At 38.4% G+C, this 15,138-nt stretch overlaps 1 protein-coding gene across 3 annotated transcripts; it reads right to left on the reverse strand.

Moving 5' to 3' along the window:
- Positions 1 to 73: 73 nt before the first annotated feature.
- On the reverse strand, positions 74 to 8,095 carry LOC122649184 (glutathione reductase, chloroplastic-like). 3 transcript variants are annotated; one of them, XM_043842558.1, is made up of 10 exons: positions 7,717 to 8,095; positions 5,169 to 5,394; positions 4,037 to 4,315; positions 3,765 to 3,941; positions 3,546 to 3,599; positions 3,280 to 3,428; positions 2,538 to 2,601; positions 2,295 to 2,465; positions 2,058 to 2,195; positions 74 to 151 (listed from the first exon to the last, which is right to left on the reverse strand). In XM_043842558.1, exons 1-10 carry the CDS (start codon positions 8,088 to 8,090, stop codon positions 89 to 91), a joined length of 1,695 nt encoding a protein of 564 aa, XP_043698493.1. In that variant the 5' UTR covers positions 8,091 to 8,095; the 3' UTR covers positions 74 to 88. The 3 variants fall into 3 exon arrangements, with proteins under 3 accessions (XP_043698493.1, XP_043698494.1, XP_043698495.1); XM_043842559.1 differs by lacking the exon at positions 74 to 151 and adding an exon at positions 1,746 to 1,888; XM_043842560.1 differs by lacking the exon at positions 74 to 151 and adding an exon at positions 1,764 to 1,964.
- Between the last annotated feature and the right edge of the window lie 7,043 nt (positions 8,096 to 15,138).

A 15,138-nucleotide genomic window follows, 5' to 3' on the forward strand; every position in this document is an offset into this window, starting at 1 on the left:
GACTATCGCAAGATTAAGGAGGTTTCGCTTCACTTGGCAGCAAAACCTGTCTCTTGTTGCACTCTTTGGAGATTCTTCTTTTGTGACTTCACATCTTCCTATGATAATTGTTTCCTTGAGTTGCTTGCGTGGTATCTGAATGGTAGCCTGCCTAAAAGGGTACTGCCTATAATCAGAAAATAAATAGAAAGGAATGAAAGTGATGACTGCATTTTCCACAAATATACAATCAATAAAAACAAACATGGCAACCACAGTTTCCTGGACACACAACATAATTTTGTATTTAACCAAGAAAAGGCTATGTAAAGATTTACACATCAAAGACCAGTAACTGCTGAACAACATAAGCCAATTTCGATGTTCCAAGGATTTTATCAAGAATGATAACCGAATGAGAATCAAGAGTCCCTTGGGACCCTTGCTTCATAGGGTATTAATCTCATATTTCGAACCACAAAGTAAAAACATAGAACATGCAAGCACCTGGTTGGAAGTGAAGTGAAGGGAATGGAGAAGGAATTAAAACAAAAATAAAATGGAAACTTTTATAAACATTACCGACAATGATAGCGTAATAACTTTCTAAATCTCATAGCTAAATTTTACTTTGCAAACAAATTCGGCAGATTTGAATAAAAAATAGAGATTCCATTTGAAAGTTTAAATCACGGTATTTGGTAAGATTTTGAGTTAGTTATACAATTATTTGGTAAGATTTTGAGCCCCAAGGATTCCAGGAATGCACCTAAGATGGAGAATGGTTGGTTGGTTACTTAGAGTTTTAAGGCACCACACATCATTGTGGGTATAAAGCCAATACTAATATTCATACTATGATTATGCAACAACAATCACATGTGTAATCAACTAAAGAGAATAAAATCATTTATCAGTTAATAAATCTAGAGGTAATTTTGGTAACACCATAGGACTCTTAGGACACAACTAAGTCCAAATTCCTCCAAAAATAAAAAACTACACTTTCTTTGTTGAAGGGACCACCAATTATTGTTATTAAACCATGTGATTTTATATTTGCTTTTCTTGTTAAAATTGTTAAAATGAAAAAAACAGAGGTAAACTGAAAATGATGTAGGATGAAATCTAAAAGCTAGGTTCTCCTATAAAATTAACAATGCTAACCTAAAGTTGACGCAAACCAACACTCAAAGGCTGTCTAATTTGGACTGGCAGCAACATACGTAACATGCATGCATGATAAAGCAACAGTTATAAAGGCAATGAACAGCATAAATTCAAGGTTAAATATGTTCGATTCAGCAAGGAACCAATTAGGTAACATAGGAATCAGTATCAGGCAGCATTCTGTCAAAATGTTGTGCAAGAACTTTCGAGAATCTGAAAATTGCAATGCTACAGCAGTATATGAATCGACCACCTTAAATGTTACAGCAGCAATTTTAATGTACAGTACGCATTACAAGCAGGGAATATAACCTAAAAAGAAGAGCAAGGTAATAACAAACAAGTTCCATTTAAAGTGTAACAGGAGAGTAAGCAAGATGTCTCTTACCATTCATTGTCTTTATAACTGCCGCTTTATCATGCATGCATGTTATGTATGTTGCTGCCAGTCCAAATTAGACAGCCTTTTAGTGTTTGTTTGTGTCAACCTTAGGTTAGCATTGTTAATTCTATAGTAGAACCTAGCTTTTAGGTCTCATCCCTACATCAGAAAACCCTCAACAACTCATACAATTCTCACTTAAAAGGTCACCCAAATAGAATTCACCATCACTTTAAAGCATATCATCATTGTATGTATGTCACGCATCTCTAGGACTGCTTCTAAATGTACTGGCATACCATGAGATCTTACACCCTAAACATCTGCTGCTGCTTTCGACTCAGCGTCAGCCTTTCCCTGAAGCAGAATTTCAGAAGTAAAAAACAAAAATTATAGACAAGTGGTTAAGAATGAGTTGTAGCAGCTAGAAGGACTGTATAAACAACAAACAAAACCTACACCAACCATTACGAAGAGACCTATAAGGCTATAATAGAAGAGGGAAACTTTTGTTTTGTAAACAAACCTCAACAGGTGGGCTCTTTCGAATCTTCCTGGCTGGAGTCCTCAGTGTGACAAGTTCCTCTGCTACTGTAGGATGGATACCCACTGTTGCATCAAAGGCTGCCTTTGATAATCTAGCTTTCATAGCAACAGCAAATCCCTGAAATTTTAATAAGACATGCATGAAGAACTGTTACCAAATGACAAGAATTCAAAGAAAGAAAAAAAAAAGAACTGGGAATGGACAAAGAGCATAAACCTGAACAATCTCTGGTGAATCTTCCCCACACATGTGCAACCCTAGAACTTTGTTTGTCTTAGCACAGACTATGAGTTTCATGAAGATCCTGTCTGGGAGTCCAGAGAGAGTAGCCTTCAAGGGCCTGAAGTACGCTGTGAAGACATCAATGTCGCCGTAATCTTGGACAGCCTGCAATTATTTTTGCCAGTGTTGAGGGACAGAAGGCCAAATGTTGCTCATATACTAGATAATTGGAGTTACCTGTTCTTCAGTAAGACCAACTTGCCCAATAGGTGGCTGAGAAAACACAGCAGATGGTACAGCACTGATCAAAGGTAAAACAATTACCATTAGAAAGTATTCGAACAATAAGTTTTTCCATTACTAAATTCTTATCAAATTTAATCTGCATGTGTGAATTGAAAACAGGGGGGAGGGGGAGACCACTAGCAGTCTAACTGATTTAGGGTAGCTCAATTCCTGAGCTAAAGCTGAAACAAAGAGCAACACAGAACTATGCTCAATTATATAAATGAGTGTGCACTGTGCAAGGGCTATATTGGGTGTCTAAGATGAAGGGCTTCATAGAGGGGGCTGCAATTCACAATGGGTTCTCAACTTCCAAAAGCATTCCTAGTACAAAACCTTCTTTCTGAATCCAAGAACATGTTCTTCTGGATTCAGGGTATCAGCATGGCTTTCTCAGGAGGAGTAAAGCAGGAAACAATATGCCCAAATGCGAGCTATCATTTAAATAGTTTAACAGATTCTTATAGACTCCTGTTAGCATCAACTCCTACTTTCAGGTAGTCAAACAATTTCTTTCAATCTACATGAAGATCTACAAGAGCATCTATGTATAAAGATCCAGACATTCTATGTGTTCTGTTACAAGAAGCATTTTTAGTCTGTTCAAAAAGTAATCCCAGGACTCGGGATACTTTTTCCCCCCTTTTTTACTCGGGGTAAAAAAAAAATAACATAAAAAGAGAGAGAGAGATACCTATAATCGGGTTTTGTGGGTTCATTCCCAAATACAGTTTTTGCAAATGCCCCTCCCTCCATCAATGCAACTGGAGTCAAATTCAACCTACCTGTAGCATCACCCACAGCCCAAATAGAAGGAACTGATGTCCAGGAGTATTCATCAACCTAAGGAATTCAAACAGTGAGAATATTTTAAAAAATAACAAGGAAATAGAAGCACCGAAAATATAGAGCCCAGATAACCAAAAGTGGAAAATCTGAACTTACAAAATTAGAAATTACCTCTATAGCTCCATTCTTAGTCGTTTTCACCCCAACTGTTTCCAGTCCTAAGTTCTGTAAGATAGTCAAAATACAAGTAAAATTAGGCTTCTAATTCTCTTTCCAGCAACCCATATGGCACGATACATACATGTATTTAAACCTACACAGCTACACATACATATATGTGTGTGTTTGTGTGTGTGTTTATGCACTGTGTCTGTGTCTATCAAACCAAACCTTTGTGTTAGGTCTACGTCCTGTTGCAAACATGACATGTGAGAAACCATCAACAGTTCCTTTGTTTGTCTTCAGGGAGAGTGAACCATCAGGTGCTCTTATGACTGCCTGAGGTGATTCCCCTGTATGGAACTCAATTCCTCTTAGAGACATCTGTTCAGAAACAAAATCTCTGATCTGCAGAATAAAGAATGTGAGCTAAGAATATATATCTTCTTTGTCCTAGTAAGCATAGAATTGATGGAAATTCATATTTTCAACTGCTTCCTCACCTCCTCATCAAATCCTCTTAAAACTTTCTTCTGCCGAATAAATATATGGACCTCACTCTTCAAACCATTGAAAATACCAGCAAATTCCACAGCAATATATCCGCCCCCAACAATTGCGATATTGTTGGGTTTCGAGGGTAAATCAAGTGCCATATCAGAGTCTATAACATATTCACGTCCAGGAATATCAGGAATGAAGGGTCGTCCCCCAACTGAAATCAGAATATGTCTTGCAGTGTATAGCTTCCCATCCACATCAACAGTGTGTGGGTCCACGATCTGCAGTGATGTCATCATTAAGATTCAGACAAAACAATAAATTAAGAGACCAATGCTCAGTGCCACCCTACATGGTGAGAACCACTCAAACAGAATCTCCATACCTCTGATCCCCTCTGACCCCTGTGTCAGATGGAGTGGAGATTCTGTTTGGTTGGTTCTCACCCAGTGGGGTGACACCCCACATGGGTAGAGGATTTGGACTCTCCAATAAAAAAAGGGCATACCCAGTGCACAAGTCTCCCGCCACTGCAGGGTCTGGGGAGGGTCATAATGTATACAGCCTTACCCCTGCTTTCACAGAGAGGCTGTTTCCAGATTCGAACTTGTGACCACTTGGTCACAATGAAGCAACCTTTACCATTGCACCAAGCCCGCCCTCTGATCTGGACTCTCCAATGCCAGCATTATATTGGTACATACTTTCGAGGAAAAAATAATATAATTACACCTAATTACTTTAGTACGTAACTACCTACCACCCATAAGAAAAATGACCACATGGCAGTCTTGGGTGGACATGAGTGGATCCATGTCATAGAGAACCCCACAAAATTTTCAAATCAAAACATTTATGTGAGTGAATCCGTGTCATAGTGGCATTAGTATAATTCTCTGAGACCTGAAACTCACTTTTAATGCACTTCCCCTATTTATTGTGAGCTGAAACTTGACCAGTGCAATCGATATGGCTGTATGGGGTCCTCTATCACATGAACCTAGTCACGTCCATCCAAGACTGTCACATGGCAAGTTGTTAAAGATACAAAATGTAACTATGTGCACCACACTTATCATCTCCCAAAACAAAAATATCATTGAAATTGAACCACGTCTATAAACATCATCCAACCTTTCCACGCCCTTCAATTAATGTAACCCCTGTATTTTTCAGAGTGTTCTGGTAGATTCCAGAAAGGCGCTGCAACTCAGCATTCTTGTTGGCTATCATGGTGCTCCAATCATGCTCAGGGTCAGATTCATACTTCCATCCAAAGCCATGGCTCTCTTCGAAATCATGGGAATACTTTGATGCATACACAAGTAATTTCTTTGGAACACATCCCCGGAGTACACAACTGTACCAGAGAAATTATGATAAAAAAATAGAAAGCATTAAGAAGAATTCCATATTTATAGTGGACAACTAAGAAACATTGATTTCCTCTTTTAATTCTTCTATAAATATGGAATTCCATATTTATAGTGGACACCCAAAATATTCTTATCTACGTAAAACCCAACAAAAAAAAAATCGATAGGTAGCACCCAACAAAATTGATAATAAACATGAGAACGGTATTAAATCTTTAGATAGTATGGTTAAATCAGCCAATGCTATGACTAATGGACTAACAACACTGTTTTAAACTATCCTCACCCTTCGCAATAGCTGCCATATTTTATTTATGTTTGAAATGTTATCAGCTGGTTATAATGTTAGTTAGACTCGTCCATCTATAATACGTCGACGACTTCATAAAACAAATGCAGTTTTAATATGTTAAATGGGAGAATGTTCTCTGTGCCAGGGGCACAGGCTGCGCCCAGACACATGGGGGTGGGCGCAATGACCACCCTGCTCCCCTGAGTGGCAGGCCCCTGTGTCTGGGGGCAGCCTGTGCTGCGGCACAGAGAACATGAGCCCATGTTAAATATATGAAAAGAGTTTTCTTACTACTATTCTATACTTTAATCAAATATAATATATTATCCTTCTGACAAAACCATCCATCTTTTCTTTTAATAAAGCATATTAAAAGAAAACAATCTCTCTCGAGGTCTGTTCTTAAAGTTCTAAATGAATTAGAGTTGATTTGACACACGTGAAAGTTGAGTCACTTATAAATTCAAAAAGGGCAAGATATCGCTACCTAGCCGTATAGCGCCTGCACCAGCACAAGAGCCAATGAGAGCGCGTGCAGAGGCATTGTTTGGATGGAATTTTTAATGTAAATGGGCTGAGCGGTATTTCACGCATAGTTGTCAAGGCGGCTAGAAGACCTAAGGCGGTGGAGGGGGGAAAACCCAAGGTGATATCATCAAGGCAATTGGGCACCACCTAGGCGAGGCCTAGGTTACCAAGGTACCCTTCGAACAAAGGAAGCCTGGACCTAAGCAACGTCTAAGCGATACCTTAACAACTATGATTTAGGTGTCGCCTTGACAACTATGATTTCGCATGCCCCTATATCTGTGCATAGGAACCATGCAACCAGGTAGCGTTATTTTTCCCATTCAAAGGGACATAGAAGATTGACTGGGAATTAAATTTGTATAATAGAAAGCTGAGCCTTACCTACTTTGTGGTCTTTGCTAGTTTGCATTACAACAATATCATGTGCTCATAATATTTGATTTCTAAATTATACAGGGCCCAAGTAGTACCATGCAGCTAATGTTCACCAAGCATGTCGAAAAGGTGCCTCTATCTCTCTCCTCCCACAATGAGCAGATATGTCATTTCATAGGAGGGAGGAGAGGTAGACACAGGGCTGCGCTAGCTTACTCTACGCAGCTGGACAACATTCTTTCTCTCTAATTATTATACTTTGGTGATGAATGAAATTAGTCAAGTTATGATGCAGACCATATACAGAGTTGGATGCTCAGGTAAATAGAAACGGAACCCAAAAATTCCAGGAAACCTCTCTGTTAACCACCCAGTATGACTCTAGAGGAGTCCATTTGTAAGTGTCATCTTATGCATCAAATGCCAAGAGAGGCATTCCAAATGAAATGATTTCGTTCCAGGTTGTAGCTAAACACAACCTTTCTTAGACATTATTAGTAAGCTTGCTTCTTGCATTACGATTCACCATATTTGGTGGGAAAGGAATTAGAGAAGATGGACCTCTACGTCACATACTATAGAACAGATTGGAGAAGCTATTTCTTTTAAGAAAAGAAATATTCTTCTTCTCATTCGTTCTGCGAGCCCAGACACAATGAGAAATAGGCATCTCGCTATCAATTGGGACCTCCCTCTTATTTCTCCTCCAACCCATGCTTTTTGATTTACCATCTTTTATAGATGATTCCCCCTACCACTCGCTTTTGATGTATCATCCTTTAATTCATTGTTTTTTCCCCCTACCCCTGGTTTTTTAAGTATCATCATTTTATTAATTGTTTGTAGTTCTCTTAGGGGTCCTACTTTTGCCATGCGTATGGACTTTGTTTTTGTACTGTTTTGTTTTCCCTTAACTTATTATCCATTCAAGAAGAAGGGGGGGGGGGGGGTGGGAAGGGACACGACCTTTCTTTCTTCTATAGGTGTCAAACACAGACTAAGTAAATATATTATTTCTCCTTCGGTGTCTCTTCCATTAAGCATCAATTTGAAACGAGAAACCAAAGACCAAAGAACTATACATAAATGTAAAATCTATCAAACTTACGTTCCACCAACACCACCGGCATTATCGGATGCTACAGTAGAGAAGGGAAGCTCGCAGATCGCAACAGAAGCACCGTAATTAGCAGCTAAACGGGACGCCCGTACACCACCGCTGCCAGCACCAATCGTGAAAAGATCAAAATCGAAGTCTCGATGTTCCTCGCCGTTATTAGATTCTGCTCGAACCATAAAAGAACGTTGAGGGTTGAAGAAACCACGATCTTGGGACGGATACACGAGGGTTTTGAATATAATGGGGGAGAAATTAGCAGTAAGAGACCTTAGTGACAGAGAATTGGGGATTTTTCGGCAGATGTTACGAAGAAGGGTTGAAGAAGAGAAGGTGATCTTTTGGGCCCTCAATGAGGCGGCCATTATTTAGCCTCACGTGGCCTTCTCTTGCTGTTTCTTCATTTTAAACACTCTTCTTTTGTTTGTGCTGCTTTCTTGTTTTCCCAGGTAGAGACTTTATACTGAGAATAGAAAGGGTGGCACTCGAAGCCTCGAGGCAATACGAAACAGCTTTTAATCTTCTGCTCAAAGCGCATAATCGATGAGAGTATCGAAAAAAATTTATGACAAAAATTATGATTGGATAAAGTTTTCCTCCACCCTCATCCACAACATCTTAGGTTTCACAAACCCTCCTAAGATTTTAGGATGTTTCAAAATACTCTTCCAATACTCATTCCCGCCCTCTCTCACTTCTCGAGTCACCGTGGATGGAGGGAAACTCAATCTGATTACGTCAATAAAAAAAATATATTTTTGAAAACGTTGGCCTAAAGTCGGATACCCCTCCTGTCTCCAAAAATAATTTTGAAAACCTACACCAAAAAAAATAAGGGAGAGAGTTCTTGACGAAGTGGCATAGGTAAATACACCAATGAGGTGTGATCAAACAGTATCATACATAAGATGGCAGTACGATCATCTCATGTGAGGTAGAGAGATGGATGTTGAGGTGGTACCATGCCCTGTTTCGACCGCTCAAATAACCGTTTTCAAAATTTAATAAAACAAAAATCATGATAACATCAATAATGAGTCAATGCGTCAGTTTTTTCCTATTTAAAAAATATTCAAATTTTTTCTTTTGGTAAAATCTTATTGTAATTAAAGTAGTGAGCTAAGAATTTATAACATGCAAACACCAACTGAGTTACTTCTCATAAAAAAAATTGAGTTACTTAGTTAGTTTAGGCATGTCTTGATGAATGATGTTTTAGATTTTGGTCACTTGATCAAGTTCTCTGAATTGCATTTCAGTGTTGGCGGGCACTACCCCTCTACCCTCACCCCCTGCATACCCCCATCTCGGCCGACCCCTTGGATGCCTAACTAGCGGCCTATGGGCCCTAGTTAGGTTGAGCAAAAAAAAAAAAATTGTAACCTTACTTTTTACCCTTCTAAGATATCACATTTTTTTTCAATGAGGGTAATCTTGTCATTTAATATAAATATAATAACTTTTAATTTTTTAAAAACTCTTTTATACCCCCACATTAAATAAATTTGAGAATAAAACAATCAGCAATTAAAAGAAGGTTACATTCCATTTTGGTGAAAACAAGTTATAACTTTTTTCTTTTCTTTTATTAGCTTCCAAACATAGCTTGATATTTAAATCTAAAATTATCTCTTCTTTTTTTCGTCCGTTCATATCAACTGCCAATAGGCCAACTAGTTGGGGGATAGGGGGGGGGGGGGGGGGGGGTGAGGGGGGAGAGGGAGGTGCAAAGTCTCGACCATGAAACATGCTATTGTAGGCATGCAGTTGGCAGAATTAAAATCTAAAATGAACAGTGGTAAATAAACATCACCTATGGTTTTCAATTGGGGAGTCTCGCACCTTTACTAGGTTTAGGAAATTTGATCTACTCTAACATGCCCAATTCCAAGGAGAAATCCGTAAAAAACATGAGCACTTGGGAGGTTGTCGACGATCCATGGAGCCCGGCTTCATCAACACACGACTCATGATTTTATGGATCTATTTGACACTAAAATATATAAATTGAATCATTCTTTCTTGAACCATACGAGGAGAAAACCTCCTATATAGTTCTGGGGGGGCATGGTTAATCTATATCTATCCAAATGAGCCATCTATCAAATCATTGGCTTCAGTATACAAGGACCCAAGCTGAGACCATATAGATAGATCACCATTAGTGTCATGATCATCCCCATGGTAGGAAACACATTCTAGTTCCTTACCTCCAATTACCCCGCGTCACTCCTAAACCTTGACCCCTAGCCATGGTTCATAGGTGGATTTGATGGGATGTACATGGATTGGACCTTGTATATAATATGTTTTTATATGATCACCTAATTGCCACTACTTACACTTACCCTCCCCATTCAAATAGGGAAAAATCTTATTGTAAGTCATAATCAAATTTTATTCTTTTACTTTTTTTAGTATAACACACTTTTTCTTTAAACGAAGATAAAATCCAATCAATTCCCATGTGTACTCGAAAAAGCAAGCAAGACAATGACCCCTTAAAATGACATAATGTAAGTTATTTTCAAAGTATTTTATATCCTTTTCTTTACCTTGACATAAACAATTTTAGAAAATAAGACAAGGGAGAGTCAAAAAAGATTACAACTTCTCAATTCATCTCTAATCTCTATGGTTACAATAAGACATAGTGGTATATCTTTTTAAGTACATGGATTAGCTCCTTTTACCTTTATCCTCCTAAGGCAGGTAGGGTAAAAGAGAAAATGGGTAAAATGGATACTTAGAATGGCTTCCTTTCCATCGTATTGGATTTCAGTTTTTCTGCTTTTTCGTTAAGAGTGTATGCAATAAATTAGATTCTATTATTGCCATATTTTGGTGGGGGAAGAAATATCAAATGCGGATCAGGCAATCTTCAACTTCTCACTTGGTGACGATGTCTCAATTTCTATCCACTCGTTAACGAATCAGTGGAGTGGTTTTCGTTCCGACATTGAATTGAATCTTCCCCAGATCCCAATTACTTTGCTCAAACAGGCATTGATGAGGCAATCTTCAACAAGTGTCCCCAAGATCCATTCAAATGGGAGAAATTATATCCAACCTCGTTATGCTCATCACCCTATAAATTGGCCAAACCAAAACCTTCCCTTCCATGACCTCATTTCTCATATTCAGTAGTAGTCAAGCATTCCATTAACGCAGTTTTAACACTAGACTATGGGCAGAATAATATAAGAATACAAACAGTAATAAAAGCATAAACTGTAATACGAAACAAGAGTATAAATAATCAAATAAATATACGTACTTGGTAGTTGCAGGATATCGCCAAAGGAGACAGTAGGTTGGATCGAGTCGTATCTAGAAGACACTCTCCTTAAGGTCTTTAATCGCCCCTTATTAGTGCAGACGGGAACAATGCGATTATACCTCCAAGATGAAACGATCCACTAATCACCAAAGACGGCACTCCCAAAGTGATTACGAAGGGGTCCGAAAGCTATACTCAACACACTTGAGACAGAAGGGACGACAAACACTCTACGATGAAAACAGAGAAGAACCACGCCTTGAGAAGCAACAAAATAGGAAGAAAACGAGTTGAGTTACCCCGCCAATACCCTTGTATATATAGAATACGTAGAGGCGGGTTGTAAAGGTCTTGACGTATACGGCGTCCTGTATACCGCATGTACTTTAAGTGTCTCCTTATGTGTGTACAGTACCACTACACACTCGTATAGGTACTTGTGGGTGCATGTATAAAAACAAAATTAAGATATACACCCACACCCACACCCACACCCGGACCCGGACCCGGCTCGGCGCGCGATGTAAAAGCACCCCGGATCAACCCCACACAAGTGAGAGGACACACTTCTCTCTAAGGAACCCATGTCCCTTAAGGACCCATGAATACTTATAAGCAAGCTCACATCCTTGAAGCTAACCAATGTGGGACTAAACAACATTGGTTCTTTTACAAATGCAACTCAAAATCTGGAGGAAATGAAAACTCAAATTTGAATAAGATTGGTGAAAATACCTTTTAGACAAAGGACAAAAGACAAAGACCACATGTGACAAAGACCTTTTGAATCTTTAGTATGATGAGATGGAATGAAATTGAATATAATTTCATTACATATAATATTTTTACAACAATCCCCACAAGATTCAAAATGTCGATAGAGTGACAAAAGTGTTGAGTATATTAGACATAATAGGACACATCGTTGCAGGTGTCTTTCGGACTTGAACCTACACTAGGTTTGATGAACTTCGCTCAGTACGGGTGAAGTCGACTTCTTGAACCTTTCCTCATTGGTGTAGCCGGCAAGCTCACCACCCATATCCTATTAGTCGACTTTACGTGACGTACCCTTATAAATTAAACGGACATTTTACTCGCTCTTTCAAACAGAATCCGACCTTGTCCCATATCTTGGTATTATGGACGTTTAGAGAGTTCGCCTTTAAAACTCTCATTGGTAGGCGGCCTCACCTCCTACATCCATTTAGGTCAACCCACAGTGTGCACCACAGATAACACACCCCCACATTTCGTGAGATTTGGTTTGATTAAGAGTTAGTAACTCAACCTCTTCCATTGTGGTGGTACTACCTTTCCATCTAAGAATGAGCAACTATTGGTAGTACTCATCGATCATCCAGGTGATTTCGTTTGTACCCTTTGAACCTAATCTAGGAGTTAAACCTCTTCATAGGTTGGGTTTCCATCACATGACCTATGTCACAGGCTTTAAGCCCATTCCCTTAGATGACTCTATATAAATCTTTGTAGGCATTGGTTTTGTGAACATGTTCTGCTAAATTACGTGTCGATTTTATAAAATCGATAGCTATTGTTCCCTCATTTATATACTGCCTCACAAGATTATGTCTTAGGCGAATATGCCTCCTTTTTCCATTATAGACTCGCTTTTAGCTTTAGCTATAGCCGCCATGCTATCACAATGAAGTGATATCGAAGGAACAGTTTTGGCTATAGTGGAATATCGCCACTAAATTTCTAAGCCATTCGGCAGTTCTCGCCTTTTCCATGGCAATAAATTCGCTTCCATCGTGGATCCGTCCCCACAGGATCTGTTTAACCGATTTCCACGAAATCGCTCCACCTCCTAGTGTAAAGATATATCCACTAGTTGCTAACGATTCATTTGTATCGATATCCAGTTAGCATCACGAAACCTTCTAGTACGTTGGGTTTCCGCTATAATGAAGACCATAATCAACGGTACCTTTTAGATACCTCAATAGTCTTTCAATAGCATCCCAATGTTCGTTGCTCGGGTTATGAGTATATTGACTCGGTTTTCCCACCAAAGCTATATCGGTCTAGTGCAATTCATTAGATAAGAAACAGAACCAATTATCTCGTGAATATCTTTTCCGATTCACAGGTCACCTTGATGTCGTTGTAAATGACATCCCAACTCAAAAGGTGTTTTAAGCGACGATAAGTCAAAATATCCATACCTTTTAAGCATGTTTTCTATATAGTGAGCTTGTGATAAGATAATCTCTTTCTCCTTCCCGACGATTTTGATTCCTAGAATCACATCAGCCTCTCCCATGTCCTTGGTTTCAAAATTGGACATTAAGAGATTTTTAGTATGTCTCACTATATCTAGGTTGGTGCCCATAATCAGCATATCATCTACATAAAGTAAGATGAACACACCTTTTCCGTGATGAAACTTACTATATAGACACCTCTGGCATCATTTACAAGAAATCCATTTGATATGAGTACCATATCAAGTTTTTCATGCCTCTGCTTTGGCGCTTGTTTTAGTCCATACAAGGACTTAACAAGTTTGCATACCTTATGTAATTGTCCGAGGCATTGTATAACCTTCAGTTTGCCGATGTATATCTCTTCCTCTAAATCGCCATTGAGAAATCTTGTTTTTACATCCATTTGGTGTATCACCAAATTGTAAATTGATGCAACACCACCATTACTCTTATAGTGGTGATTCTTGCTCTTGGAGCAAAAGTATCAAAATAATCATAGTTCTTCTTTTGCCTAAAGCCTTTGACGACTAGTCCGGCTTTAAATTTATCAAGTGATCCATCTGGTTTCAATTTCTTTCGAAATATCCACTTGGTGTCTAATACTTTGGAACCTTGTGGCAAATTGACCAATTCCCAAGTATGATTGAATAATAATGAATCAATTTCACTTTTTATTGCCTCTTTCCAGAAGACGGCATCTCGGGACGTAATCGCCTCATTATACGTAAGAGGATCCTTATCCACAATATGGGCAACCCAATTATATAATTTGGGATCCTCGTTTATAGAATAAACAACCCAATCATTACCAAAGTGCTTAGCTTTCCTTTGCCTTTTACTTTTCCTCAAATGACTTTCGTCATTATCATTAGATATAGGATCATCTTGATAAACAGTATCATTTGTTGTACTCTTTGATACAACATCTTTGAAATCACTACTAGCATTAGGAACACCCACTTCATTGGATTGATAAGGAAATACATCTTCAAAGAATTCTGCATCCCTTGATTCTATTATGTTGTTTTCTTCACAAACACCATCTATGGTTTTGAGAATCATAAACGATAAGCATTACTATGCGAAGCATATCCTATAAAAATGCAATCAAAGGTTTTAGGACCAATTTTTCTTTTCTTTGACTCAGGTATTAATACTTTTGCCAAACAGCCCCATACCCTTAAATGCTTTAAGTTAGGTTTTCTATCAAACCATAACTCAAAAGGTACTAAACCAGTTTTCTTGTGAGGAATTCTATTTAAAATATAGCAAGCCGTTAGAATAGCTTCCCCCACATATCAAGGGTTAACCTGACAGATAAGGAATGAATTCATCATTTCTTTCAATGTACGATTCTTCCTTTCGGCTATTCCATTGGATTGTGGTTGGTATGGAGCTGTAGTTTCATGTATAATACCATTCTCGTCACAAAATTTGTAAAGATTAAAATACTCGAACCTCTATCGGTTCAAGTCTTTTAACTTTACTCCCTAGTTGATTTTCAACTTCTCTTTTATAGGATATAAAGGCATCACTTGCTTCATCTTTTGATTTCATAAATACAACATAGTAAATCTTGAGTAATCATCAATAAAGGTAACAACATAATTTTTCCACCTCTTGATGCATACGATTTAAAATCGCACAAATCACTATGAATCAAGTCAAGGCGACCACTTTGCCTCGTTCGACTTATGTGGCCTCTTTGTCGTTTGGCCTCTACACAAGTAGTACATTTAGACATCGGTTGCTTTCCAAGGCTATCAATAAGACCTAACTTGCATAATCTAGATAAATAGGGAGCACTAATATGTCCTAATCTATTATGCCACAAATTAAAAGAGTCAACAATATAAACGGAAGAAGCACTCGGCTTATCTTTTATTACATTGAACACGATTA

Source organism: Telopea speciosissima, chromosome 1 (assembly GCF_018873765.1).
Source record: "Telopea speciosissima isolate NSW1024214 ecotype Mountain lineage chromosome 1, Tspe_v1, whole genome shotgun sequence".
Taxonomy (NCBI): domain Eukaryota; kingdom Viridiplantae; phylum Streptophyta; class Magnoliopsida; order Proteales; family Proteaceae; genus Telopea; species Telopea speciosissima.

Excerpts from the sequence above, each read along its gene's own strand:
- LOC122649184 (XM_043842558.1), bottom strand. The coding sequence starts at position 8,090 with ATGGCCGCCTCATTGAGGGCCCAAAAGATCACCTTCTCTTCTTCAACC. Across the intron at positions 3,429-3,545 it reads CTAAGAATGGAGCTATAGAG|GTTGATGAATACTCCTGGAC; the intron begins GTAATTTCTAAT and ends TGAATTCCTTAG. Across the intron at positions 152-2,057 it reads GAAAGAGCCCACCTGTTGAG|GCAGGCTACCATTCAGATAC; the intron begins GTTTGTTTACAA and ends GTACCCTTTTAG.